Below are 27798 nucleotides of genomic sequence, written 5' to 3'. Positions count from 1 at the left end.
AGGACTAGGATTTTGATAACACTCAGGGAGGACACAAAGAATGGGCCCCAAAATAAGGTAAAAAGATGCAATAATTAATAATAACTAACATTTATGGGCACATACAATGCATCAGGAACTACACTCAAGATTTTACAAGTATTAATTTGTTTAGTGTCATTTATTCCCTGGGTGCCAACATTAACATCTCAGATCTCTCTGAGCAGTGTTCAGAGCATGGGCTCTGGAGCCAGATGGCCTGGGTTTAGGCCTCTTTGCTATTGCTCCCTAGCTGTGTGGACCTGTAGACCTGGACTAGTTACTTACACTCTCTAACGTCAGTTTTCTCAGCTGTAAAATGGGGTTCATAGGGTATTTACATCAGGGGATTGTTCTGAGGATTAAATAAATAAAACACTAACTGCAAGTTAGTGTTTTGCATGGTGTCTAGCCCATGGTAAGTGTACTGTAAATGTGAGCTTACCAGGACAATTTTTTTTTTAAGAAGGGTAATTTAGTTTTGGATTAAAGATTTTAGTGTTAGGGATTTACTGTCTCTAATCTTGGATATATAGAGTCATTTGCCCAACCAATCATTTTATATAGGAGGAGGCCGAGACCCAGATTGGTTTTGAGGTCAGTGAGAGGCAGATTTGGAGCCCCAGCTTTTCATGCTGTGGCATATGCTCCTTTTGTCTCACTTCTTACTTACAGGAAAACGGGACCATAGGATAGGGGTCGGTAAACATTATCTGTAAAGGGCCAGATAGTAAATATTTTAGCCTTTGTGGGCCACATAATGGTCTGTATTACAGCTACTCAACTCTGCCATTGTATTTTGTGAAAGCAGCCACAGACAAAAAGCAAGTGAATGGCTGTGTTCTAATAAAACTTTATTCATAAATATTGCAATCTGAATTTCAGATCATTTTCACATGTCATGAAATGTTTTTTTTTTTTACATTTTCTTCCCATCTGTTTAAAAATATAAAACCATTCTTAGCTCAGGGGTCATACAAAAACAGACATTGCTGTCATGGGTCAGCCCTCGGACTGATCTTGGGTTTCGCAGAAGGTGGCATCACCAGTGTGGCCTTCTTTTTCTTTTTAAATTTCAATTTCCTCCATTCTTTCCCAAGGTTTCCTGAAATTAACTTTGTAAGCAGTTTGTCCTGGGATGAAGGGTTTTTAGGGGCCATTGCTCCCAGTCAAGACACAGTTGGCAAAGAACTTGTCATTTGAAATTTTGAACTCTGCTATTTGGGAGTTTTATGTTATGTGGTGAAGGAGAAATGAATTAACCGGCGGGTCCGGTCCCTCAAGATGTAAAAGTATCCAAGTTGCTCAAAGGCACTGAAAAGTATAAGCAAAGGAAAAAATGGATTAGAAAGGCACACTGTTAATAAACAGAACCCTCTTGTCAGAAAACACACTGGCTACTGTTTTTAACAAGTCTGCCATTTCTGCAGCTGAAATCAAGACACGTTTCAAATTCTTTAGGGTTTTTTTTTTTTTTCTTTTTCTTTTTCTTTTTTGGATTGGCTAGGGGAAGTGGCAGGGAAGAGGTGATGGTTGGAGGAAAGAGGGATGAAAATGTCATGTTCATAGTCTTTTCTACTAGTTATGTCCTTTAAAGGTATATGTCCAAATAACACTGACTGAATTTGATTTCATTAATCCAAGAATATAAGTATGAGGGAAGAAATTTATTCCTTACATCAAAAACTCTTGGACGTTGTTACGCTCACAGTATGGTTTTCTTTCCAAGGATCATAGCCTCTCTTTTTCTTTTCAAGAGCAGTGGGCTTTTCTGGACTGATACCAATAGAGATCTGGGCCAAGAAGGCTGTTCTGAGCTAATCACCTCATTTATGGGCTTTGGAATCCACAAAGCCCAGGGGATCCCGTGTTGGCCCAACTGAGCACAGCTGTTTCCTATCACCCTAGGAATCAAAAAACGATGGCCTTGACTCTTGGAGACTGTCTGTTTTGTTTTTGAGTGGAAAACATCCTGTTTCATCATGAATGCTTAATGGAATAATTTAAATATACTTAGTAGAAATAACATTACTACTTTTACTTACCCTGAGAATATTCGGAGGTGGTGACACTATTTTTTTTTATAAATTAAGAAGATTAATACTCCCTGTGTGTTGTTAGACAATAAGAGAAAACTATATGTATATAGTAAACTCTTGTTTTTTACAATTCTCTTTTGATCAAATAATTCTCTCCGTCTTCTTTCTTTTTGAGAGCTCTGAGATTGAGTGTAACTATCTCCTTTTGGGAGAGATGAGAGAATATTTTTTATATACTGGCTGAATTTTGAAATTCACAAAGTAGAGGAAATATTACCCATTCTTTGTAGAGTCTTGTAGCAAATTCCTAATTTGATCAGATGGTCTGGAGCAGTGGCTTCCAAACCTTTTTTGACAGAAGTTCTCCTTAGCCTCACATTTCTTCCCAAATCTGTCATTCAGCTTTGGCTGACTGGCCAAATGGTGGAATGCCTACTTTAGTATCTTTTCTGGCATACCAAGACTTCTGCTTGAGCAAGGATCGTAGATTGCACAGGTAACCCTCCTGCCTAATCATTGCGGCAGTACCAGTAATGCAAACAAGGCATGCCATATGGATTTATTTAATGTAACTTATTCTGAATGTGTGCTTTATATTTTGTGCTTTGTATGTTGATATTCGGTCAGTCGAAAGTATAAAAGTATATTTACGGCCGGGCGTGGTGGCTCACGCCTGTAATCCTAGCACTCTGGGAGGCCGAGGTGGGCGGATCGTTTGAGCTCAGGAGTTCCAGACCAGCCTGAGCAAGAGCGAGACCCCATCTCTACTAAAAATAGAAAGAAATTATATGGACAGCTAAAAATATATATAGAAAAAATTAGCCGGGCATGGTGGTGCATGCCTGTAGTCCCAGCTACTCGGGAGGCTGAGACAGGAGGATCCCTTGAGCTCAGGAGTTTGAGGTTGCTGTGAGCTAGGCTGACGCCACGGCACTCACTCTAGCCTGGGCAACAGAGTGAGACTCTGTCTCAAAAAAAAAAAAAAAAAAAAGTATATTTACTATTAGAAGAATAAACTGTTGTAATAATTAATGATGCTTGTAAGGCTACTAATTTTAAGTCCAAAAAGTATTATATAAAGAGTAAAAAATTAGAGGTATAGATTGAGAATTAATGTTGAGAGAGTGCAATCATTAATAATTCTGTAGAAAACATTTTGTAGAACATTCTTTGTGGCATTACCTTCAGTGAAATTGCATCATGATCATTAAGCAACTCTTCCAGTCTAGGAGATAAAGAGAAGGCAAGTCTTGACCACAGTTGGTTCCCATTAGGAAGGAAGGAGCGCTTACTAATGTGCTGGAAACATCACCACCTGCAGTAGTGGCTACACTGGCAGAATTAGTGCAAAAATGTCTTGCTTTTTCAGAGACCTCATTTCAGAGAGAACATTTGTTTAGTTTTGCAAAAGTCCCATCAGGCTGCAGTTGATAGTGCCAAAGAATTTTAGTTCCTGCTCTTTTATATCAAACTTTAAAAATGAGTCTATTGAAATTTTAATGAGATTATAATAATAATTAATTTTTAAAATAAAATTTCATATCTATTCTTGTATCCCAGTAGTTCATTCTGTAAAAGTCACATTTAGCATTGACAAATATTGATCTTAATATTTGGCCATTTGGCATTATGCCAAAAATGTGTATTTAGTAATTTTCTTAAATATTTGGCTGTCTACCTGTTCATTCCCAATGAAATAAAAACTTCACAAAATTGTAATTACTTCTGTTAAATACAGTGTACTCTGCTCTTTTCTGTCCTACTTAATTTTTTGTTTAATAGCCACTAAATTAGTTTCACAATTCACTAATAAGTCATGACCCACAGTTTAAAAATGTTGACACTCACTGTCCTTTGGGAATAGTTAAGCAGGGGTTATTTTTGTGTGTAATATTTTGGTCATACAAATGCTGGGAAGGATTTTCTAATTATGTCTTTTCCCAAAAATGTAATTTGAGATCTCAAAGGCATCTTAAGACTCATGAAAAATGAATTAATGCTACTGCCAAACAATTTTCTATAGTGGCTGTATTAGTTCACACTCCCACTAGGAGCGTCTGAGAATTACAATTGTTCTATGTCTTTGTTAACACTTAGCATTGTCAGTATTTTTTTTTAAAAAGTGAATAGGCTATTTTTTAGAGCAGTTTTAGGTTTACGGCAAAATTGAGTGGCAGGCACAGGGATTTCCCATATCTCCCTGCCCCCCCACATGCATAGCCTCCTTCTTTATCAACATCAGAGTGAGACATTTGTTAGAATTTTTTTTTTTTTGAGGTGGTAGCAATATTTATTTTTTATTTTTTTTTTATTTCAGCATGTTATGGGGGTACAAAAGTTTAGGTTATGTATATTGCCCATGCCCCCCCATCCCCCCGAGTCAGAACTTCAAGCGTGTCCATTCCCCAGACAGTGCACCTCGCACTCATCATGTAGGTATACACCCATCCCCTCCCCCCACCCCCCACAGCTGTCCGACACCCAATTGGTGTTATTCCCAAATGTGCACTTAGGTGATGATCAGGGAAACCAATTTGCTGGTGAGTACATGTGGTGCTTGTTTTTCCATTGTTGGGATACTTCACTTAGTAGAATGGGTTCCAACTTTATCCAGGAGAACATAAGAGATTCTATATCACCGTTATTTCTTATAGCTGAGTAATACTCCATGGTATACATATACCACATTTTACTAATCCACTGATGTATTGATGGGCATTTGGGTTGTTTCCACATCTTTGCGATTGTGAATTGTGCTGCTATAAACATTCGGGTGCAGATGTCTTTTTAAATAGAATGTCTTTTGTTCTTTTGGGTAGATGCCCAATAATGGGATTGCTGGATCAAATGGTAGGTCTACTTGTATCTGTTTAAGGTATCTCCATATTGCTTTCTACAGGGCATTTGTTAGAATTAATGATCCTGCATTGACACATAGTTATCATCCAGAGTCCATAGTTTACATTAGGGTTTGTCTTGTTGTAGTTTCTATGGGTGTGGACAAATGTATCCACCATTACAGTATCATACAGAGTAGTTGTACTGCCCTAAAAATCCTCTGTGCTCCACCTATTCGTCACTCTTCCTAACCCCTGACAACTACTGGTCTTTTCACTCTCTCTATCATTTTGCCTTTTCTAGAATGTCATAATTGGAATCATATAGTATGGAGCCTTTTCAGACTGACTTCTTTCACTTAGTAATATGCATTTAAGGTTCCTCCGTGTCTTTTCATGGCTTGATAGCGCATTTCTTTTTAGTGCAGAATAATATTCCATTGTCTGAATGTGCTACAGTTTATCTCATTGTCAGTATTTTTCTTTGTTACCATCATAATGGTTGTGTAATAATTATCACAGCCATTTTAAATGCAAGCCGTCTAAATAGCTCATGCTTCCCAGCATTCTTAAACAGAAGGTAAATGAAATAGTCCATCTACTACAGGTAACTAAGGTCTGATATTTTGAATGGTCATTCCTCTTGCTATTTATGGCATATCTATCCCTTATAGTGAGCAGTCCCTTTTTAATGCTGGTTTTCTCCAGAACTGTGCTCCCCGCCCCCCTCCCCCACACAGCAGGAGGTTTGGGGAGGTAGTGAGTGAAGCTTAATCTGTACTTACAGCCACTCCCCAGTGCTTGCATCACCACCTGAGCTCTGCCTCCTGTCAGATCAGTGGTGGCATTAGAGTCTCACAGGAGCACGAACCCTACGTAAACTCCACATGTGAGGGATCTAGGTTGCGGGCTCCTTATGAGAATCTAATGCCTGATGATCTGAGGTGGAGCTGAAGAGGTGATGCTAGCGCTGGGGAGCTGCTTCAGATTATCAGATTATCATTAGCAGAGAGGTTTGACTGCACAATAAATGTAATGCACTTGAATCAACCTAAAACCGTCCCCCTTCCCGCTCTATGGAAAAATTGTCTTCCATGAAACTGGTCCCTGGTGCCAAAAAGGTTGGGGACAGCTGCTCTAGAAGCTTCTTTTCCACCTCTTCACCAACAGAGAAAAAAATAGGTTAGAAAGCCTGCGTGTGAATTTGTAAGCTCCAAGTCCTTCTAAGTGGTGTTCCTGGGCCTCAGAGGTGCACTGATATGTATTATGTTTGCATACCTCAGAAGCAGAAATTTCTCTTTCCTTTTGCCTGTTAAAGAGCCTGTTTCAGAACCCCTCCCTTTACAACCATGGCAGCCTCGACCGCTGTGGACAAGGGTTCATTTATTAGAAGTCTGGGGTTAGTCTAATTGCAGAGGAAAATACAGTGTGTGGCTGATGGCTAAGTGGACTCACTCCTTCTCCGTAGGGGGAGGGTGGGGTTGGAGAGAAAAGGGAAGGGCATGCCTGGCGAGGTGAAGAGCCAGCAGGCGCCTGCTGCTGCTGCTTTAATAAGAATTTGCTTATCTTGCTTATATAAGCAAAACAACCCTGCTCAAATCCTTAATGTCGTCCACAGTCCACATGCTGGTTCTTGCAAGATTCACCTAAAGCATCAGACAAAAGATTGAGCCTCTTTTCAGCCTCAATTCAGGTGAATTCCAGGGTGATTTCGGGTCACTCATATAGTCTTCTCAGCTCCACTTTATCTCTTTGCTATACGTAACCAAACTTTGATGAGAAAATGATCAAACTTGAGGGAGCTTGAAGAAGACATCTGATTTAGTCTCCTTGCATATATAAGAACAAATAAATTTGGAATGATCAATGCCTGCTCTTAATGGTCTATTAAGATGTTTACTGTTTTTCGGCTGTCTGTAAGGAGGAGAATATACAGGGTGTCCCAAAAGTCTCCATACAAAGGACAAATTTTGTAATGAATATTTTGTAAATAAAAGTACAATTTAGCTGCAATTTCCCATTTTCCCTAGGTATGGTGACTTTTTGGATACCCTGTAGAAACCCAGAGTTCCCTGATTTCTTCCCCTCAGTACTCACTAAACCTGCAGACCTATAGAACATTGCTCAAAATTGAATTAAATGTGATGTAAAAATGATCAGTGAATTAAGTGTTAATTATTGTTCTAGTGGGAGAATATCTAGAGTTGTTAAACTGTAATCATAAAAGTCATCTGTTTCTTTCACAGTCTATGGTAGTTTCTATTGTATTCTTTTGTTTCTACTTGACCCAATTTTGAGAATGGAATAAATTAAAGCCCAGAACTTTTATAATGTGTGAAATCAAAAGGGATCCACAAGAGGCTAAAGTCCCAACTTTAAGCAATAAATAGGATTGTGCATCTGAAAGGATTTTCTCCAGCAGATAGAATGTTCCTTTCCATAATAGCCTAAGAAGTTGCCTGCTGTTCAATGTTTAGTATAAATCAAAATGCAAATAAATCTCCCACTTCCTTTCAGCTGGGAACATTGTAAGTAAGCTGATCACAAAAGATGCCATTATGAAAATCAGTGGTTTAATCACACTCCATGTATTTGTTTTTAGGTTCTTTAATTTTTGTTGAATTTTACTTAAGCCTGTTGAGTTGGCATTGGATCTTGTTTCCAAAATTAGCCATAACACATTTTGTTGCTGCCTTCCCTCAGAGGAACAAGAATGTTCTGTCATTATTGATTTGGGTCACAAGTGGACTGCTTCCTTGTGTGACTTCTCTTTGCAAAGTTCAAAGTAATCAAGATAACTGATCTCCCTTCTCAGAGAGACAATCAAGTCAGCGGAAAATACTTTTCTCCTGGCAGCTCCTCCTCCCACTTGGTGTTTCCTTTCTTCAGGGTGTGTGAGTGTGGGTAAAAAACAAACTCCAAACAAAAAAGTTTTCACTTCTGCCTATTAACCTCCCCTAGTAGAGCAGGCGCTATGTGGCACTAGAATTCTGATGGCAAAAAGAGTATTTTCTTGTAGACACACTAAGTCATGGGGGATCTGAGCTGCTCTTCTATATTAAGACGTTTAGAAGAAAGAATGATTCCTCCTCTCTGCCCCAAATCATATCGTTACTGTTTGCATGGATTATAAAAGTAGTCAAACTCTGTGTAATGAGTATGAACAATAAATGTAAAGTACAGTGTGATGGACCCCCACAAATGGTGCTGTTATTCAAGGGTGTGTGTGTGTGTGTGTGTGTGTGTTGTTAACATCCACAGGATGGTAGTTGGCCTACTGTTCTATAACCTGCTTTTTTTTGTAGACCGTTTTCCACTTTTCAGTGTCTGTGGCTCTGCAGCTTTTGTTTTGGTTTTTTTTTTTTTTTTTTTTTGTAATTGACAAGTAAAAATTGTATGTATTTATGGTACACCACATGATGTTTTGCTGTGTATACACTGTGGAATGGTTAGATCAAGCTAGTTAACATATGCATTATCTCATGTCCTTTTTTTTTGTGAAAACGCTTAAAATTTATTCTCTTAGCAACTTTCAAGTATACAGTATATTGTTATTAACTGTAGTCACCATGATGCATAGTAGATCTCTTGAGCTTATTCCTCCTATCTAACTAAAATTTTGTGTCCTTTGACCAATAATTCATCAATGCCTCTATCCCCGGCCTCTGGTAACCACCATTTTACTCTGTTTCTGTTAGTTCAACATTTTTAGACTCCGCGTGTGAGTGAGATCTGCGGCGTTTGTCTCTCTGTGCCTGGCTTGTTTCACTTAACACGGTGCCCTCCAGCCAGGTTCGTTCATATTGCCAAAAATGACAGAATTTCCTCCTTTGTAAGGCTGAATATTATTCCATTGTGTATACTTACCACATTTTCTTTATTTACTCTTCCATGGATGGATACTTAAGTTGATTCCGTAGCATGGCTGTTGTGGATAATACTCGGCATTCTTTTAAAATGACTCTTATCGGCTAGGTGCGGTGGCCCACGCCTGTAATCCTAGCACTCTGGGAGGCCGAGGCGGGCGGATTGTTTGAGCTCAGGAGTTCGAGACCAGCCTGAGCAAGAGCGAGACCCCGTCTCTACTAAAAATAGAAAGAAATTAGCTGGACAACTAAAAATATATAGAAAAAATTAGAGGAGCATGGTGGCGCGTGCCTGTAGTCCCAGCTACTCGAGAGGCTGAGGCAGAAGGATTGCGTAAGCCCAGGAGTTTGAGGTTGCCGTGAGCTAGGCTGACACCACGGCACTCTAGTCCTGGCAACAGAGTGAGGCTCTGTCTCAAAAAAAAAAAAAAAAAAAAATGACTCTTATCATGTGGATGAATCAGAGTTGATTTACGTAGACCTCTCTTAATGAACATTAAGTCATTTCCCATTTTCTGATGTTCTAAACCTGCACCCTTCAATACACTAGCTACCACCCATGTGTGGCACTTTAACTTAATTAATGTTAAATAATATTAAATATCAGTTCCTCAGTCATATGAGCTACATTTCACGTGCTCGGTAGCCACATGTGACTAGCACCGGATATAGACTCTTTCCATCATTGCGTGCAATGCTATTCTAAACCTCTAAAACCTTTCCATATTGGTTAGTGCTATTCTGAACTAACTTTTTTGTTTCAGACTTTTTTGAGTGCATGCTTCCATTCACTTCTTTATTCATCCATTTTTCATCATTCAACAAATGATTATTGAGTGCCTCCTGTATGCCAGGCAATGTGCTAGGCACTTGGATATCTCATTCATAAAATAACAAAAGTACCTGACTTCATAATGCGTACAGTCTGTCTGCAAAAGTTTTTTGCATATGCATTCCCAATAAATATATATGAATTTGTAAGTTGTATATGTATTATTTTATGCTGTTATATTATAAAATATGTTCAAATAGGAATGGAAAAGAATATGATACAAATGTAAATAATTTCTGAAGTAGTTTTCCTGTATCTCACCTTGGAAACCACTGTTCTAAGTGATGTTTTTTTCCTGATGGTCACCTATAAAGGTTCTTCCAGTGCTAAAACTGAAGTCACCTCTTAAGTAGATAGTCCTTCTATTTTGATATCCTTTCTAAATCTACTTATTTCATAAAAAGACCCTTTTTTTTTTTTTTGCTGTCTGTAGCCTTTTTCCTATACTGTTTAAGTTCTTTTACTTGTGCACAGTTTGCCTTCTGTATCTGTGGGTTCTGTATCTGCAGATTTAACCAACTGGAGATCAAAATTATTTGGAAAAAAAACAATAAAAATAACATTACAACAATAAAAAATAATACAAATAAAATGTACAGTGTAACAACTACTTAGCATTTGCATTGTATTAGGCATTATAGGTAATCTAGAGATGATTTCAAGTATATGGAAGGATGTGTGTAAGTTATATGCAAATACTATGCCATTTTATATCAGGGACTTGAGCATGGATAGATTTGGATATCCAAAGGGGTCCTGGAACCAATCCCCTGAGAATACTGAGGGATGACTATATTCATTTAGCAAATATTTATTAAGTTCATGTTGTATGCTAAGTAGGTACAGGGAAATTGAACAAGTTAGAGTTCCTGCCCTCACATGAGACAGGCCAGCCAATCCGTGGTTATAATCCAGAGTGTTACAGAAATGCAGCAGACGGGGGTGTAAAGAGAGACATTGGCAGCGGCTCAAGACTGTGACCTGGTTGCTCAGTTACTACACCCTCTTCTCTGTTTGGGGACTTAATAAGTCACAGGTTTCTCCAACAGGTCCTTTTTCCCCACTTCCATGGTATTTTCTTTTCTTTTGGAAAATATAAAATTCTAACCCATTGATTTGAGAATATTAAACCAGTGCAGATTATCACATTATTTCTTTATGTTAAGATGCTTACCTTTATATTTTTAAACTTAGATCTTAGGGCTGGAAGGACTCTACTACATAAGACAGAACCTAAGTTATATTAACCCTTTGTTGTGATATATATTGCAAATACCTGTATTTTGCCCAAGTTTATCAGCTGTCTTTTAAAGGTTTAATATCTTAGGTACATTAACCCTGTGTTGGGATATATATTGCAAATATCTGTATTTTGCCAAAGTTTGTCAGCTGTCTTTTAATGTTGTTTATAGTGTTTTTCATGAAAAAAAATTTTATGTGAAATTAAAAAAAAAAGACAGAACCTAAGTACAAATAATCGTGTAGCTCCTACTGTTAGGAGGAAGCAAAGTCATCTTTCAGAGGTGTGTGTTTTGTTTATTCTTGTGTTCATTGAACAAACATTTTAAAAATGACTCCTGGGTGGAAAAGGTAACTTAATTCTGAAATAACTTTCTCACGTAGGCTTTTAATGAAGAAATTCTGAAGGATATGGATAATGCTATTGAGAGCAGATTCAGAAATGAAAGAATTGATCAGTTTTTTCCTTTTTTTTTTTTTTTTAGGGCAGGTTAAAGTCTTCAGAGCTCTGTATACATTTGAACCCAGAACTGTAAGTATTCCGTTTTTAACTTTAAAATTGACATAAAAACCTGAGGTGATTTCATTTAGACACTTCCTCTGGCTTCAATGGTCTGCCTTTTCTCTGATAGACCTACGTGGCTCACAGGAACGAGTGTGGGTCACTTCCCACACTGTCCAGAGGTGTGCAAGCTAAGCCCCTGGGGTAATGTGCGTGTCCTTCCAGTCCCGAGGTCACGTTGTCCATCTCACGTAGCTTCTCCTTACGTGGTGACACCACCTGCTTTAAAATCACCTAGTGACTTGCATATAAAGCACAACGACTCTGTCTTAGTGATTCTTCCTCTGAATCTCATGATAACCTCTCATTCTCTCTTTGACCCTTTACCTCAGGCTACCTCATAATGGCACCTTCTGCTGACCTCCCAGAGCGATTGTTTATGTCTCTGGTGTGTGTGTTTACCATTGTTACAGTTTCTGGTATCCATCATGTATCCACCCATCCATCCATCCATGGCTTATCAAGCTCCTATTATATGTCAGAGACTGCTCCAGGCCTTGGGGATGGTGCGGTGACCACAGAAAGGACAGTCTTGTGGAGCTTGCATCCCAGAGCAGAGAGACAGGCAGTAGCAGGAAAATGGATGTGACTGTCAGGGCTGAGTGCTATGGAGCCAAATAAGGACAGTGAGAGACAAAGGTTAATGGTGGGAAAAGTGTTTTTTTTTCCCCCCATAGGATGTTCAAGGATGGCTTTTCTACAAAGGTGACATTTGAGGAGAGACCTGGAGGAAGTGAGGGAGCAGAGGGAACAGCAAGTGCGAGTAATACCGGACTTCGAGTTCTTGGTGCCCAAGTCAATAGAAATCGGCGTAAGACTAGAAAGATTTAGGTAGGCAGGGCCTTACTGGGGCTTTTGCTTAAACAAAGGGAGACAGTGCTGGTTAAGGGAGCAGCCAGACTGGCTCTCTGAACAAAGGGCTGGGAAACTTTCATGGGGTTGTAAAGAAGGAGGTAGGTGTCAGCTTTGATGTCATCACATGTAGAGGTGGGGTTCTATTGTCCTCTGTGCACTTGGTGGTCATGCTTCTTCATGAATTGCATGTATAATTAGCATTTTAAATCTCCACCCCTGGGCCTGAGTTTTAGCATTAAAATGAGATTATAACAAGGGAAAAGTCAGAGTAAGGTCAATATAGGGGTCTGTTTTGGCTTCAGGTGGTTAGATCCGGATAGGTCTGGTTTCTTTGCAGCCAGGTTCCTTACCAGTTGGTGTCAGCATCTTGCTTCAGTGGTCCTGGAAGACGTTACTCAAGAGACAATTGGCTCTCTCTTTGTATGGGTATGTGCTGAATTCCACCAGCTAGGAGGTCATTTGTTTCTGTTCTTCAGCAGTTAATTAGTCTGGGTCCTGCTGCCCCATGTTGCCTCCCTTGGTCAGAAGTGAGCCCGGAGTCCTGTCCCTACACTCTCTCACAAGCAGCATCTTGGTGGATTCCAGAGACAGCAGGAAGGACCCTGTGGCTTGGAAGTCACGAACAAGGGAGAGGGTGGTAGGAGACAAGCTCAGAGTGTTGGGGTGGAGCCAGAGGGCAGCTCAGGTGCGGCCTTGTGGATCTCATTTGAATTTTGCTCTGGGTAAGACTGAAAGTAGTTGGAGGGTTTTGAGTACAGGAGTGATGAGATAGCAAAGTTTTAGGAGAATCACTCCAGGTGAGTTGTGGAAAGCCATCTAGGAGATTGGAGGGTTTTGGTACGGGAGTGATTGGACAGTGAAGCAGGGAGTCCAGATGGTTAGGCGGCAAAGGAGAAAGAAACCAGGAAGGGGAGCCTGCTTTCATTGACTTCTGGCTCTCATGCACTAGAGACTGGGGACTTCTCTCTGCGGGCAGCCAACTTGCTGCTGGCTTCATCTGGGTTTGCCCTGGACCCTGCTGTCCCCAGAGTTAGAAGCATCTCAGAACGTAGCACAGAACAAATGGCACTGAGCATTGATTCAGCCACCAACCCAGGGCCTGCCTTCAAATCCCAATCTGTCATTTACTCACTTTAAAATGGGAGTAAGATTCCCATTCCACAGTGGAGCCCTGCTGTGGGCATGCGGTGAGGTGACTGTTTAAGGCCTCCCCCATGGTGCACACCAGGGAGTGGTGGCAGCTAATAGAGCCAACGTGGGGTGTGCGTGTTCAGACTTTGCAAGCCAAGTGTTTCTGGAACAAGAAAGGGATGGTGGGTTTTTTATTCTTCTCATCAAGAGGTTCCACTGACAACTCTCCTGTGTTGGATGGGGCGGATAATGGGTAGTATATTAGTTTGCTAAGGCTGCCATCACAGAGTTTCACAGACTGAGAGGCTTAACCAACAGAAATTTATTTTCTCAAAATTCTGAAGCCTAGAAGTCCGAGATCAAGGTGTTGGCGGGTTGGTTTCTTCTAAGGCCTTTCTCCTTTGCTTGTAAGTGGCCATCTTCACTCTGTGTTTTCTTGTAATCTTTCCCTGTGTGTGTCTATGTTCTGATTTCCTCTTCTTACAAAGGCACCAGTCTTTGGATTGGGACCTATCCTCAATACCCTATTTTAACTTAACTACCTTTAAAGGCCCCATCTCCAAATACAGTCACATTTGGAAGTACAGATGCTCCTCGACTTATGATGGGGTCACGTCCTGATAAACCTGTCGTAAGATGAAAATACTGTAAGTCAAAAACGCATCCAATACCCAGATTAACCCATCAGAAAGTCAAAAAATTGAGCCATCATAAGTCAGGGATAGTCTGCACTGGGAGTTAGGACTCCAGCCTAAGAATTTTGAAGGGGACGCAAAAATCCCCTATTAACTGGGGAAGTGTGAGGCCCAGGAGTTGTCACCTCTCCCCCTCCTCTCAATCCAGATAGGAAAGGGGGAGCGTCTGGCAGAGCAGGTAGCTTCTAGCTCCCACAGTCCTTCCTGATGGGTTCAGTGCTCATGCTGTACCCGTTGTTAAGTTTTAAATATCATCCCAGAACTGGGTTAGTCTTACATTCATTTCTTCCTCTTTCTCTCTCTCCTTCCTTCTTTCCTTCCTCCCTCCCTTCTTCCTCTTTTCTTTTCTTTCTCTTCTTTCCCTTCCCTTCCCTTCCCTTCCTCCCTCCCTACCTCCCTCCCTTCCTTCCTCCCTCCCTTCCTTCTTACCTTCCTTCCTCATTTCCTTCATTTCTTTCCTTTCCTTTCTTTCTTACAAGGTCTTGCTATGTTGTCCAGGCTGGCCTTGAACTCTGAAGCCATCCTCCCACCTCTCAGCCTGCTAAGTAGCTGGGACTGCAGGCGTGAGCCACCCCACCCAGCTTCTGACATTCTTTTCCTGAGAGTTTCTGTTAGATAATGCTGGAAGCTCAGTTTGGTCGTTCTCCCCTGCCACCATTGCCATCTTCTCTGGAGGGATGCGTACACCCCTGTATATCCCAAACTGATCTGGCCTCCTTAAAGTCAGTGGGACCAGGCAGGATTGAAAGGCTGAGTTGGACTCTGAGGGACATGCTGACATGTGCAGCACCCCCAGGAGGCCTGGGTCCAGTTTTTAGCTACCGGTCTACCCTTAGGAGATAGGTACAGCAAACCCCAACCCAGTCCTGGTGATCCACTGAACAGGTCGAACACTAGGCAGCTTGTGGCTCCCGGGTCTTCCTGCCAACCCATTTCTCATCTGTCTTGCTTATAGACAAGGTAGTCTTGGCACCACCCAACCCTGTTTCGTTCTTTTTTCTCCCCCAACTCTTAATCCAATAAAGTGTCACAGAGAGAACTGGCTGGACTGGTTAGACCAGTGTAAAGACTCAGGACACTGGTGGGGAGAGAGCAGCATTTGCAGTGTGATGGAGGTGTGTTGATTTCTAAAGGGAAGCCAGCAGGGTCCTGCCCTGTCCTGTAAAGTTTTCTGGGCTGTGCTAGGTTTATAGCACTTTGCCTAGAGGAACGAGCTCCAGAATGAGAATCCAAAAGCTGAGGTAGCGGCCCGGCCCTGCCACTCATTCTGTGTTTTGTACTAAATTCTTCAACCTGTCTGAGCTTGGTTGTGAAATAGAGATTATACCCATGACCCAGCCCTGCCGAGTGGGCCATTGAGAGGACCAGATGAGGTCAAGTATGCCTTGCAAGGCAAAGGTACTGCTCTTGGTTTTTTGGTACCATATGAAAGTGGGGTGTGGGGAGGGGGAGTGACATATTTTCTAAGGCCACCGGCTTGTAACTTGGTCACGACACCATGACAACCAGTAATGGCCAGCATGATGCTTCTGTATGAGAGAAAGCAGATCGTGGTTAAGAGCATTGTCATCTCATCATTCACGTCCAGGCTCTACCTTGTACCTGCTCTGTGGTCTTGGACAGGTTTCTTGTCTATCAGGTGACCATATGGATGGCACCCACTTCATACTGTTGTTGGTGACGATTAAATTAGTTACTATTTGTAAATGCTCAGAACAGTGCCTGGCACATAATAAATACTATAAAGTGTTAAATAAAAACATCTGTGGAGAATTTGTTTTTTATTTTTATTAATTTTTAGGGCTCCAAGTTGACAAATCCAAAAACTTTTAAAAGTCTATCACAATTTTTCTAAACTTTTCATAAAATATACATTTGCATAAACCAACAAAATTAATGCCTTCGGAATTACATGTTACCAAGAATCTATGGAATGGGAATATATGACACTAAGTTTGTGCTCATTGCGGGAACATCCCAGTGGACGGCAGCTTATTTGTTCTGATATCTTGTGGTTCTTCAAGGAGAGCGGAAAGGAGGAATGTGGTTCAAAACCAAAGAACAAGCTGGAAATAGAGAAGTGCTTACCTCATTGTGTCACTATTTTTCCATTTCTGTTCCATGAATTTGATGCCAGGAATTTAAAAGTAGATCCTCATCGAACAATTTGCATCAAGTGTCTTGCTAGTGGTTTCTTAATGGAAAATGTGAATATTATAGATAAAAGTCTGTTTTTAAAATTATGATGGCACCTTGTTGTCTGTATTGCCACCAAGAATCTGAAGAATTTGATAGACCCCCTACTCAGCTAGATTGGGGAAAGCACCCCTGGTTTCTTTGGAAGAAGGTATTTTACAGGCAGTAGCACTGTGCATCTGGGAGCTGTGCATTAAAAGAGTATAAACTGTGCACTGTAATTCCTCAGGATGAAGAAATAACCCTTTTTTACCTGACTCAAATCGAGTCCCTGTTTTGCTGTTGCCTCTGTTGAAAAGCAAGTCTGACCTAATGGCAGGCTTGTGGGCGACACTGTTATTGAACAGCAGACGTTAATTTAAAAACTGACACAGCAGCAAGAGGTAGTGAGGTGACCAGACTTGGTGGCATTTTCCAACTGATGCACTTTAACAAACCACGAGCAAGAATTGCTTAAAAGACATTAAAAGTTTTACCGATTTGGCCTAGCACTCTGGGAGGCCGAGGCGGGAGGATCATTTGAGCTCAGGAGTTCAAGACCAGCCTGAGCAAGAGTGAGACCCTGTCTCTACTAAAAAAATAGGAAGAAATTATCTGGACAACTAAAAATACATAGAAAAAATTAGCCGGGCATGGTGGCGCATGCCTGTAGTCCCAGCTACTTGGGAGGCTGAGGCAGGAGGATTGCTTGAGCCCAGGAGTTTGAGGTAGCTGTGAGCTAGGCTGACGCCACGGCACTCTAGCCCAGGCAACAGAGTGAGACTCTTTCTCAAAAAAAAAAAAAATTTAGAAAAAAGTTTTACCAATTTGGAGCTTTATTACATTTTTTAAATGGAGGTAAAATTCACATAACGAAAAATCATCCATTTTAAAGTGAACAGTTCAGTGGCGTTTAGTACAGTCACAAAGTGGCGCCACCACTACGCTTCTCTACTTCCAAAACATTTCATCACCCCCAAATAAAACCCCATCCCCATTAAGCAATGACTCCCTATTCCCCCTGACTTTATTACTCATTTTATAAAGAAGACTAATTACCGGGATTTTGTGTGTGTGCACTTTGTTTTTAGAAGCTATTTGTTGGATACTTTTTTTGTAACCTTTTTGTTTCAAGGGCGAGTGATTCTTCTTAAATGTGAAAATTTAGAGAGACTTGACTTTTATGATTTTAGAAAGAGGCCAGAACCATAGGGAGAGATAACTCCTTAACTTCTCTAAAAGCACTGATTGAGGAGGATTCATATTAAGACATTACTGGACAAGATTAGCTTTTGGAAATGTACCTGGGCTAAGAATGGCGCAGGACAGCTCTAAGACAGGACAGATCTCTTCAAGGTATTGCACTCTTTCAAAACTCCAGGAAAATGCTGCTGTTCATGTATATCCTATTTTCCTTACATCATCTTCTTTCATTCTCCCCTCCCATGCCTTCGTGTTATCTAAAGGAGAGAGAGTCAGATGGTGTTCAAATTGCCAGCGAAGGCCACCCTTACTGTTTTGGGGCATGGCAGCTGCGTCCAGCTGGGATGCTGTGGTGGGGAGTGAGTCCTCTTTCTGGCTTCTCTGAGAGTGATCTAGTTTGCAGCAAGGAAATACTAAAGGAAATAGTTTGTTTCCCAATCACTTTCTATGTTCATGACATATTGGTAGTAATCAGAACATTTTAGAGACAGATTTGAGAAAATCTCAGAGGACTTTAACTTTTTTCTTTTAAATTCAAATAAAAACTTATTTAAACATTAAAATGTATATCATCAGGTCTAATCAGGTCTAATCAGTTTAATTTTGCATAGCTTATGCTGTCTCTATAGATGAAAATATAAACGCAACAAATGCTGCAGGAATGCCTTTTAAAAGACTTGAACCATTTTGGGGAGTATCATTAATAATCATTTCCTAATTTTTATATTCAAAGGCATATTGCATCTAAATATTCGTGTATTGGGTTGCTTAAAGCATGTTATAGTTGATATAGTCTTCATTTAGTTCTGGGGGCAATAGTTATAATAATCATATGGATCGGCTTTGAACCTAAATAAATTATTAATGCAGAGTCATGTTTACTGCCCTAGTCTGCTACTGAGAGGAGGTAGATAACGTGAAAAAAAATGAGGGATGAAATAATTTGTTTCGTTAGCATAATTTTTAATTATATGGAATAGTGACTATAATCAGAAATATAAAAGGCTTTCTTTTAAAGGTATTTTCCCTGACAAAATTATGAAAGTAATACATACTCGTGATAGGAAGTTTGGAGAATTTTCTATGTGTGTATAATGCATAATTGTGATCTTATCCTATGTGAAATTTGTGCCCTACATTTTATTTTATTTTTTTATTTATTTATTTTTTTTTGAGACAGAGTCTCACTTTGTTGCCCAGGCTAGAGTGAGTGCCGTGGCGTCAGCCTAGCTCACAGCAACCTCAAACTCCTGGGCTCAAGCGATCCTCCTGCCTCAGCCTCCCGAGTAGCTGGGACTACAGGCATGCGCCACTATGCCCGGCTAATTTTTCTATATATATATTTTTAGTTGTCCATATAATTTTTTTCTATTTTTAGTAGAGACGGGGTCTCGCTCTTGCTCAGGCTGGTCTCGAACTCCTGACCTTGAGCGATCCACCCGCCTCGGCCTCCCAGAGTGCTAGGATTACAGACGTGAGCCACTGCGCCTGGCCGTGCCCTACATTTTAAATTCAACATGATGATGTAAACATTTCCCAATATCTGAAATTTGCTCTCAATAGTCATCATCCTGTTTACTTAGAAAGTCAGGGTAAGTGTTATCTACTGATGGGAAAAAGATATTTAATTAAAGTGCCTGGCTTTATTCAGAGGATTTGTAGGACATTTGGTTGGTGCAGGCCAGAGCACATAAGATCTGTGTAATTAGTTAACCCCCTAGGGCTGCTTGTGGTCTTTGGACTGGCTGAGTTAGTTGCTTCATAACTTTTAGCCCTTGAGCCTATTAATGGTTGGATTATATATTAATTGTTCTTATCCATGAGATATTCATTCTTTCTGAACATGAAAAGCTAGGATACTGGTTTTCTCAAAATAAGTATATAGCACAAGCTGATATTAAAGTGTTTAAGAATTGAGGGCTCCTTTATGAGAGACCCGAGCTTCTGGCTGTTTTTCATGGTTTTAATTCTAGATATTTATCCTTTTATGAAAAAAATATATATCACTTTTTGGAATTTCTACAAGGAAGCAGTTTTATTAATATTCTATTTTGATATAAATATCTTGATTTTTTTGTGGAAGAATATAAAATGTGTGTGTAGAGGGATTCCTTATTTGTTTTATATATAATTCTTTTAAGTTCATCATCTGAAAAATTCAGCTTTCTATTCATGTATTAATTGGTCAATAATGTTTTATTATATGGCTTATGAGCTGATTTAAGTATATAAAAACCACATTGTTTATAAGGATACTTTAGGATCCAGAATCTATATAATTAATCATTGTATTCTAATTCATGAAAAATCACATGGAGTCAAACCTTTTTTTTTCTTCCAGCCAGATGAATTATACTTTGAAGAAGGTGATATTATTTACATTACTGACATGGTAAGCCCAGCCAACATTTTGTAATACTGCATATGTACTAAAGATATGTAAGACTGTTTTATATAGCCATAACATTGTAAACTATTTAAATGTATATGTACACAGAAATACATATGTACAAGTCTATCCATTTTAGCACAATTTATAGTAGCGTAAGATTGAAAGTAGCCTTTTCCATCAATAAAATAATAGTTGAATAAGCTTTGGTCTGTCCACAAATGAAATATTATGCAGCTATGAAAAGGAATGGGGAATATCTCTGTATGCTATTATGGCATAATTTAAGTGAAAAATAGCAAGGTGAAAAATGTAGATAGTATGCCCTCACTTATCTAAGAAAAAGTGAGAGGAAAAAATATACCCATTTTCCTCAATTTAAAATAAAAAGTCTAAGGATGAGTCATAAAATATAGTTTTACTCTATGTGGAGTAAAATAGTTTATAGAGAAAAGGAAGTAGGGAAGAATAAACATAGATGGAAGATGAACTTTTTAAAAAATCTTACCTTGTTTTGAAGATTTGACTTTGGTATTATATAAACTTTTACATAGTTATAAAATTAAATAGTAAAAAGCAATCATTAAAAATTAAAAGCAGAATGAATTCAATTAACTTAATTATATCCTGGTTAATTGGCACAACCACACAGAGAGGAAAGAGAAAGTATTCCAAGTGTCTTTAAAATTCAACAATTTGATTGAACATCTCTAGTAGAATATATATGAAGGACAAAAAGAAATGCCAATAGTAATAATAATAATAAACTGTTTTAAATCATGATCTTGTGGGAGAAGTGTTGGTATTGCTAATTCTAAGATTGTTGCATGTGTATTGTGGTTTAGAGCAAATGAGTCTTTAGGTCGGTGATGTTGGTAACTGGGATTTTCAGCATGGCAAAAAGGATATACAGGTGTAAGATTGATGATGTTAAGTAAATACTATGTTGTCTTTCATTTGAATTGGAAGGATCATGTTGTATTTTATCTAAAATAAAACAAAACAAAAACATTCCCTGCTCTGCTTTTTGACAGGGCCTAGAAAAAATGACCATCCCAATAATAATATGTTGCTTCTCTTTTTTGAGAAATGGCTGGTACCAGCTCTGGGGCAGCAGATGTACATGTTAAACCCAGAACATCTTGTTATTAGAAAGCAAAGAAGCTCCCAAAGACTAGAGTGGGATCATGTAGAACGGACTCGAGAACTAACTTGAAGAGGCTCCCACTGGCCAAAGGCGGGACAATTTGAATATCAGTTAGGGCAACAACTCCCAAGATTGAAACACATTAAGTATGTTTCAATTTTATGAGTTTCTAATGTTACTTCAAAACAAGCAAACATGATTGGTTAGCATGGGCGGATGCTAGGGAACTGACTTTTCATTCTGACAACTTTGTTAAGGAAAAGAATCAACATTTTTTCTGCTTTTTCTTTATGAACTTCATCTCTGGGTAATGGAAGAGTTGATGAGGGAAAATTTCTCTTTAAAGAGATATTCTAGTTATTCAAATGAAGAAGGAATGATAGAATTAGAATGTCACCATTTTGCCGTGAATCCAGACAATGATCATCACTGGCTACTAACATTACAAAAAGACGCCAAGCACGCAAAATTACCTATGAAATAGCCTTGCCAAAAAATTTGAAGCTGAATCTCGTTAAGACTCTGGAACTAACAAATAATTTATAGGCAATACAGGGAACAGAGGAACATGTTTAATTATATCACAGTCATGCAGCAGACGAAATCTATAGTGTTTGAAACTCTACAAAACTAACAAATTGGTTTCTTCAACAAATACATTGTAAGAGGTAAAAAAGAATGAAGGGAGAACCTATAGGTTAAAAAAAACTTAAGAGACAAATCAATCAGTCATATTGTGTGGTCCTTATTTGGATCTCAAATTATAGAGCAATTGGGGAATTTGAGTATTAATCTAGGTATTTGATGATATGAAGGAATTATTGATGGAAAAAGTTTTAAGCGGTGATAATGGTATTATAATTATCTTTGAAAAAGTCCTTATCTTTCAGAGATACATACTGAAATATTTGCAGATGAAGTAATATGATGTCTAGAATTTATTTCAAAATAATCCAGGAGGAGAGGGAGGTTGTGGGGGCGTGTAAGAAACAGTATCAGCCATGAGTAGATGGTTCATGCAGTTGAGAAATGAGTATATGTAAGTTCATTGTATTGTCCTTTCTACTTATGTATAGGTTGGAACTTTTCTATAATAAAAAGTTACCCACAAAATTAAGGTAAAAGAAAGAAGTTTTTAGAACCACTCCCCAGCCTCTTCCAAAAAAATATCTTGAAGCTAAGAGAAATGAAACTCTAGACAAAAAAAATCATATAGCTAGTCTAAACTAATGTAATTTTTTTCCTTCTCTTTCATATTATCTCTGATTTATTTGGTTGTTGAGGCTCTGTGATAAAGTGTATATTTGACTTGTTGCAGGCAGATGCATGTATATGTGCAATTTAATGATAAGAAAATGAATGGCATAGCTGGAGTGTGAGGAAGCTTGATCAATGTGGGTAGGGCTGATGGACATTTTGTAGAACAGGTACACCCTGTGAGCCAAAAGTTCTACAAGTGATTGAATGCAAACTGGATTTGGTATCACTTAATTTAACTCTTCTTTTACCAGAGTGATACCAATTGGTGGAAAGGTACCTCCAAAGGCAGGACTGGATTAATTCCAAGTAACTATGGTAAGTGTTGCCCGAGTGGGTTTACTTTAGCTATACTTTGTTCACTTTCAATTATCTGGTTCTTGAGGCCTTTCTGCTTGCCCTTAGGACTGAAAAAGCAATGGCGTTTTTGCCAGTTTAGGACATTTTCCACTCCATGGCCCTCCTGTTAGTAAAATGGCCTTGGACACCCAATGTGCTTAGGATTCCTTGGTCTAAGAGAATGCATTGTAGCATTCTTGAAAGAACCCAAGGTTTCCAAGGAAATGCTTGTGATTTTACTTTATTCAACTCTTAAAATAATTTTTTTAATGCTATTAAGCTAAATCTCACAGATCACTTCTTAGACAGCCCTTTCTTTTGTGATGAAGTAACCCAGCCTTGTTAATTCATGTTTGGGGCAATGATGTTCATTAAATGCTTATCACGGCAGTTTGGGGAGCTTGAGTGATAAGACGTGGCTCCTGCCATGGAGCTGCTTCTAGCTGGAAGAGGACAAAACAGACAAAAACAGTTACATAGAAACCAGCGGAGTAAAGCCAAAAGAACACAGGATAGGTGAACAAGGGTCCTAGTTTTTCATTCTTTTCTTCCACTTCCTGATAACAGGGCACCTTCCTTGATTAAGACACCTAACACACTACCTCTGGGATTCAGTTTCCCCATTGGTATAATGACAGGGTTGGATTTAGATTACTTAAGATTCCTTAGACTTTGGCATCAAGCACAGTAGAGCTGGCATCAGGCAGCTGGAGAGACTTGGGAAATTTCAGGGAAGGTCCTGCAGAGCTCTGGAGGATGCGGGCTGAGGGCTTAGTCTTGGTCCCTGCTTGCCCTGGGCTAATGGTGTTACTGTTCTTTGCCAGAAAAGACTTTCAACATTTCAACACCCTTCTAAGCCTTTGAAATCCCAAATACACCTTTACAGTGCACTGCATTTCCAGCCTCGGTCGTAGACACTGAGGGTGGAGAATGAGCCTTCCTTGCTTTGGACCCCTGGCAGCCCAGGGTGTGTCCTGTGATAGCCCTTTAATGGTGGGAGGGGGTGAGCTGGAAGTCTGTCTGAACAACCATCTTCCTTAGGACATTCCTACTGATTCTAGGGCAGCAGTGAACATACCCTCCTTAGGGGCAGGTAGGTATGCTATTGTCATTTCTAAATACAGTAAGCAACGTATTTCCCCCTTATCTCCTCCTTCATGCAGACACAAAAGGGAATCAGAATTATTTTCAGGCATCTTCAAAGTAGGGTGCTTTGCAGAATGTAAAAATGAACATCAAATGCTTTCTTTTCCATTTTTGTGACTGTTTCTTAAATACTCGAGTAAACTCAATTATGCAGTTAACTCAGGTATGTAGGTCTATTGTTTTTATTTACACTTCCAGTTCATTGCTGTGGGGTTTTTGTTTGTTTGTTTATACTTACAGTTCATTGCTGTGGCATTGCCTTATTGCTTGGCTTGATTTCATTTAACACATAATTCAGCTTCTTTTAAAGCAGGAACTATCCATTTGCTTTTCTGTTATTTTTGGTCCACATTAAGTCAGCGATGCTGTATTGAGACCTTGGCACTCCTGAAGCTGGGGGGCCGCAGCGAGTGAGTGGCTTCAGTGAATCTTTAGGTGGCACTTCAACATTGAGTTTGCACTTTTTGTTTTCAATCTAGTGGCTGAGCAGGCAGAATCCATTGACAATCCATTGCATGAAGCTGCAAAAAGAGGTAGGTGTGATTCTTTTTGATTGAGGTATACAGTACAATAAAATTTTAGATTTTAATTATATAGCTTGATGAGTTTTGACAAATACATACACCCATGTAACCAACACCCATGTAACCAATACCCATATTGAAATCTAGAACATTTCTGTCATCTCAGAAAGTTCCTCGTCCACCTTTCCCAGTTAAATCCTTGCCTCCCCTAGATGTAATAGCTGTTCTGATTCCTATCATTCTAGAGAGGTAAGTGTGATTTTACTTTTAAAGTGTTAGTCTTTTGAGTCCTTTTCCTATCCTGTGTTCAGCGGTGGAGAGAGACATGGTTTATGGTTATGGTTTGTGACTTGCAAAGCTCAAAGGCTGGCATGAGAGAAATGTGTGTAAAATATCGTGTGATAAGTGTAGCAATTGAAATGGTCTTAAGTTAAACAGGCTGAAGAAGCCAGAGTGAGTAGCTGGAGGGCAGGAGGGTGGAGGTGTCCAGGGGGTACAGCTTTAGGAGAGTGTAGGAGTGGTGAGGGTTTGGCTGGGGAGGGAGGGAGCAGCAGGATGTATCTGTGGAAGAGCCATGGCCAATGATGGGTCTTATCTTGGGCTTTATTCTGTAGATCAGAGGTTGTCAAGCAGGGGTGATTTCTCCCTGCAAACCCCAGGGAAATTTGGTAATATCTGGAGACCTTTTGACTGTCATGACTGAATGTTATTGGCATCTTTTGGGTAGAGACAGAGGATGTTGCTTAACATCCTACAGTACTTGGGACAGTCCCTACAATAAATCCAGCCCCAAATGCCATTAGGGCCGCTGTTGAGAAACCCTGCTATAGATAATGGAAAGTTTTTGTAAAGCCTCAATGAGCTCTATTTCATTCTATTTTAGATCTTTTTGAAATCTGAATGTGCAGAAGGAAATTATTGGTTTAGGATCGTACATAAGTAGAACTACTAAACTGATATTTTAAAAATTCTTTGTGAATTAGATACTTAGGTCATTAGCCTGAGGATTTTAAATTAATAGTTATATTTTAGCATGTAGGAGCAGCAGCTTTGAGTAGGTTATTTAGTGTTTCTTTTCTTGTAAGAACTGAAAATGCATTATAAATATGAATAGGGATAGTATCTATTTGTTCTTAGGTTCAACTGTTTTTTTTCCTAAGTTCCAGAAAAAAGCATGTGTATATGTTTTTTTACAGTCTTTGAAATCCCAAATATACCCTTACATTGTTCCACATTTCCAGCCCTGGTCATAGACACAGAAATACCTTAATTAGATCCATTTAGGCAACTCTTCCCATTAACCTACCATTAAAAATTGATGTGAATGCCTTCCATTAATAAACTGGAAGTCAAAATATCCGATAATAAATGCATTTATGGGGCAGGTCTTCATTTAAGACATGCTGATTAATCTATTACAAATGGAAATTTATGCAGGGTGAAATTGATTTCAAAGCAAAACAAAAAAAAAATAAAAGCTTTTTTCTTGTGTTTTTATAAACATAAAATTCTTTCAGGCAACTTGAGCTGGTTGAGAGAGTGTTTGGACAACCGAGTGGGTGTTAATGGCTTAGACAAAGCCGGAAGCACAGCCTTATACTGGGCTTGTCATGGGGGTCACAAAGGTATGACATTTTGTTTGTTATTGTAAATTTCTATGCTGCTGAAAATGTGTTTCACCTTCGGGAGCCAGACTTACAAAAATGAAAACGAAACCCATTGGCTATTCTTTTCAGAATGTCAGCCAAAAAAAAGGCCTTGTTCCTGGAAACTCTGTAGAACAGTGGGTAGAATGTGGTCGGTCAGCCTCACTGCATGGGCCTCTCTCACCTGAAAGATGGGAAACTTCCTTTCCTCTCTCTGACTTGGAAAGGTTACCAGAAAACAACAGTAATATTAATAAAAAAAACTATGTAATCTTACAGAAGAAAAGGGCAGAACTGACTCCTCTAGCTTAGCTTTTCCCAAGGTATGCTTTTATGATTTGCATTTTAAGTTTAATGCAAACTATTAGATTCAGGAGAAAGACAACATTCACTTAAGTTTGTGATTCAATTTATACTCTATGTGTTATAATTAATAATGATGACAAATTGAATTTCTAGATGTATTTCATCCTGGCCAAAAATCTACCACCCATTCTCTTTCTACTCCTCTCTAAATAAAAAAAAATAAACCTAACAGCAATGAGAAATAAAGAATCCAGCCAATTAAATAGCATAGCCAAAGGAAAATTTGTGACTGTCTCCCAAAAGAAGACTATTTTAGATAATAAACATAATTTAGTTATATGAATGTAAAGTATTATAATGTTAAAATGTTCCTATAATAGAGGTCATGTGAAAATGCAAAAGCCAAAACTATTAGAAAAAATATTTTTCCCTAAATAATTTTACTTTTTAGATTCTTAAGTTCTTCCATTTACATGTATTTTTAAAAATTCGTTACAATTTTCTTGAAGATGCTTCCAAAGAATCATCTTTTTAAAATTTATTATGCCTAGTTTTGTCAGCGTTTTACTTTTCATTCTCAAATAATGTCTCCTCTATTTGGATTTCAGATATAGTGGAAATGCTGTTTACTCAGCCAAACATTGAACTGAACCAGCAGGTGAGACTGCTTACGTGGAATCACTTGACAGCACAACTGATGGGCATCTAAAGTACTTTAATCAAAATACTATAAGCACATGATTTCTAGATTATTATTTTATTAAAATTCAAATTGTACAAAAGCACGGCCCACTCCCCCTCATCTATCACTTTCAGCTTTGAGCTCTTCTTGTACATACTTTCATGTTACTAAGGAATAGGCATTTGGAGCTCTCTTGTCATGCGTCGTCGTCTTACGTATTTTGGCTTCCTATTGGGTAGGTGATGGGTTAAGCTCGTCAGCTCTGACCTGCCAGCACCCCAGCACCCAACCCTTCTTCCTCTCTTCCGCCCAATGTATCTTACCATAGTTTTTGGTTATATTACTACAGAATGCTTGCATTATTACGGCTCTCTAACTAGTGTTCACTGTTTATATAACTTTTTGCTTCTGTGTTTAATTATTGACTTTTATTTAGGTTTTTTGTGTGTGTGTATCTAAGATGTCTACACTGTTTTATACTCTTCCAAAATGGATACGTTAATTCAGTGACTTTGTTTTTTCTCCCTGGACTGATACTTCCTGGAGCTCTCCATCCTCGTGCTCCTGTCTGAGCAATTTGGTCTCTGCTGCCCTTTGCTGTCTTCCTGGGGGTTCCCGTTTTACTTGTCTGCTGTGTTGTCTCTCCCCTTCTCTGGGTCCTGGGGCTTCCTTTTGTCAGAGAACATCTTGAAGTAGATTACTGAGAAAGGGGAGCCTGGGACTGATTATTCGGCTGATCGGAATTCCAGGTTGAAAATCATTTCCCTCAGAGTTTTTTTTTGTTGTTGCCGTTTAGAAAAAATTTATTTGAACATATGAAAGGAAAATTTAGAGGACCCCCCCCCCCCCCCCCGCCAATAAAACAGAGAAGTTCCTTTCAAGGTGATGGCATATGCCGACAGGCTTCCCT

The 27798-nt window shown here is 39.2% G+C and overlaps 1 protein-coding gene across 1 annotated transcript in view; it reads left to right on the top strand.

The window, feature by feature from the left end:
* OSTF1 (osteoclast stimulating factor 1) overlaps positions 1-27798 on the top strand; it is a 53343-nt gene that overhangs the window by 13173 nt on the left and 12372 nt on the right. Inside the window, exons 2-7 of the mRNA XM_069474107.1 lie at positions 11317-11363; positions 19794-19844; positions 22500-22563; positions 24210-24263; positions 25772-25879; positions 26815-26864. Coding sequence (XP_069330208.1) covers positions 11317-11363; positions 19794-19844; positions 22500-22563; positions 24210-24263; positions 25772-25879; positions 26815-26864 — 374 coding nt within the window. The remainder of the gene's footprint in view (positions 1-11316; positions 11364-19793; positions 19845-22499; positions 22564-24209; positions 24264-25771; positions 25880-26814; positions 26865-27798) is intronic.

This window comes from Eulemur rufifrons, chromosome 7 (genome assembly GCF_041146395.1).
Source record: "Eulemur rufifrons isolate Redbay chromosome 7, OSU_ERuf_1, whole genome shotgun sequence".
NCBI classification, from domain to species: Eukaryota; Metazoa; Chordata; class Mammalia; order Primates; family Lemuridae; genus Eulemur; species Eulemur rufifrons.
The sequence above is the reverse complement of the archived record's forward strand: the minus strand, read 5'-3'. Positions and strand labels throughout refer to the sequence as shown.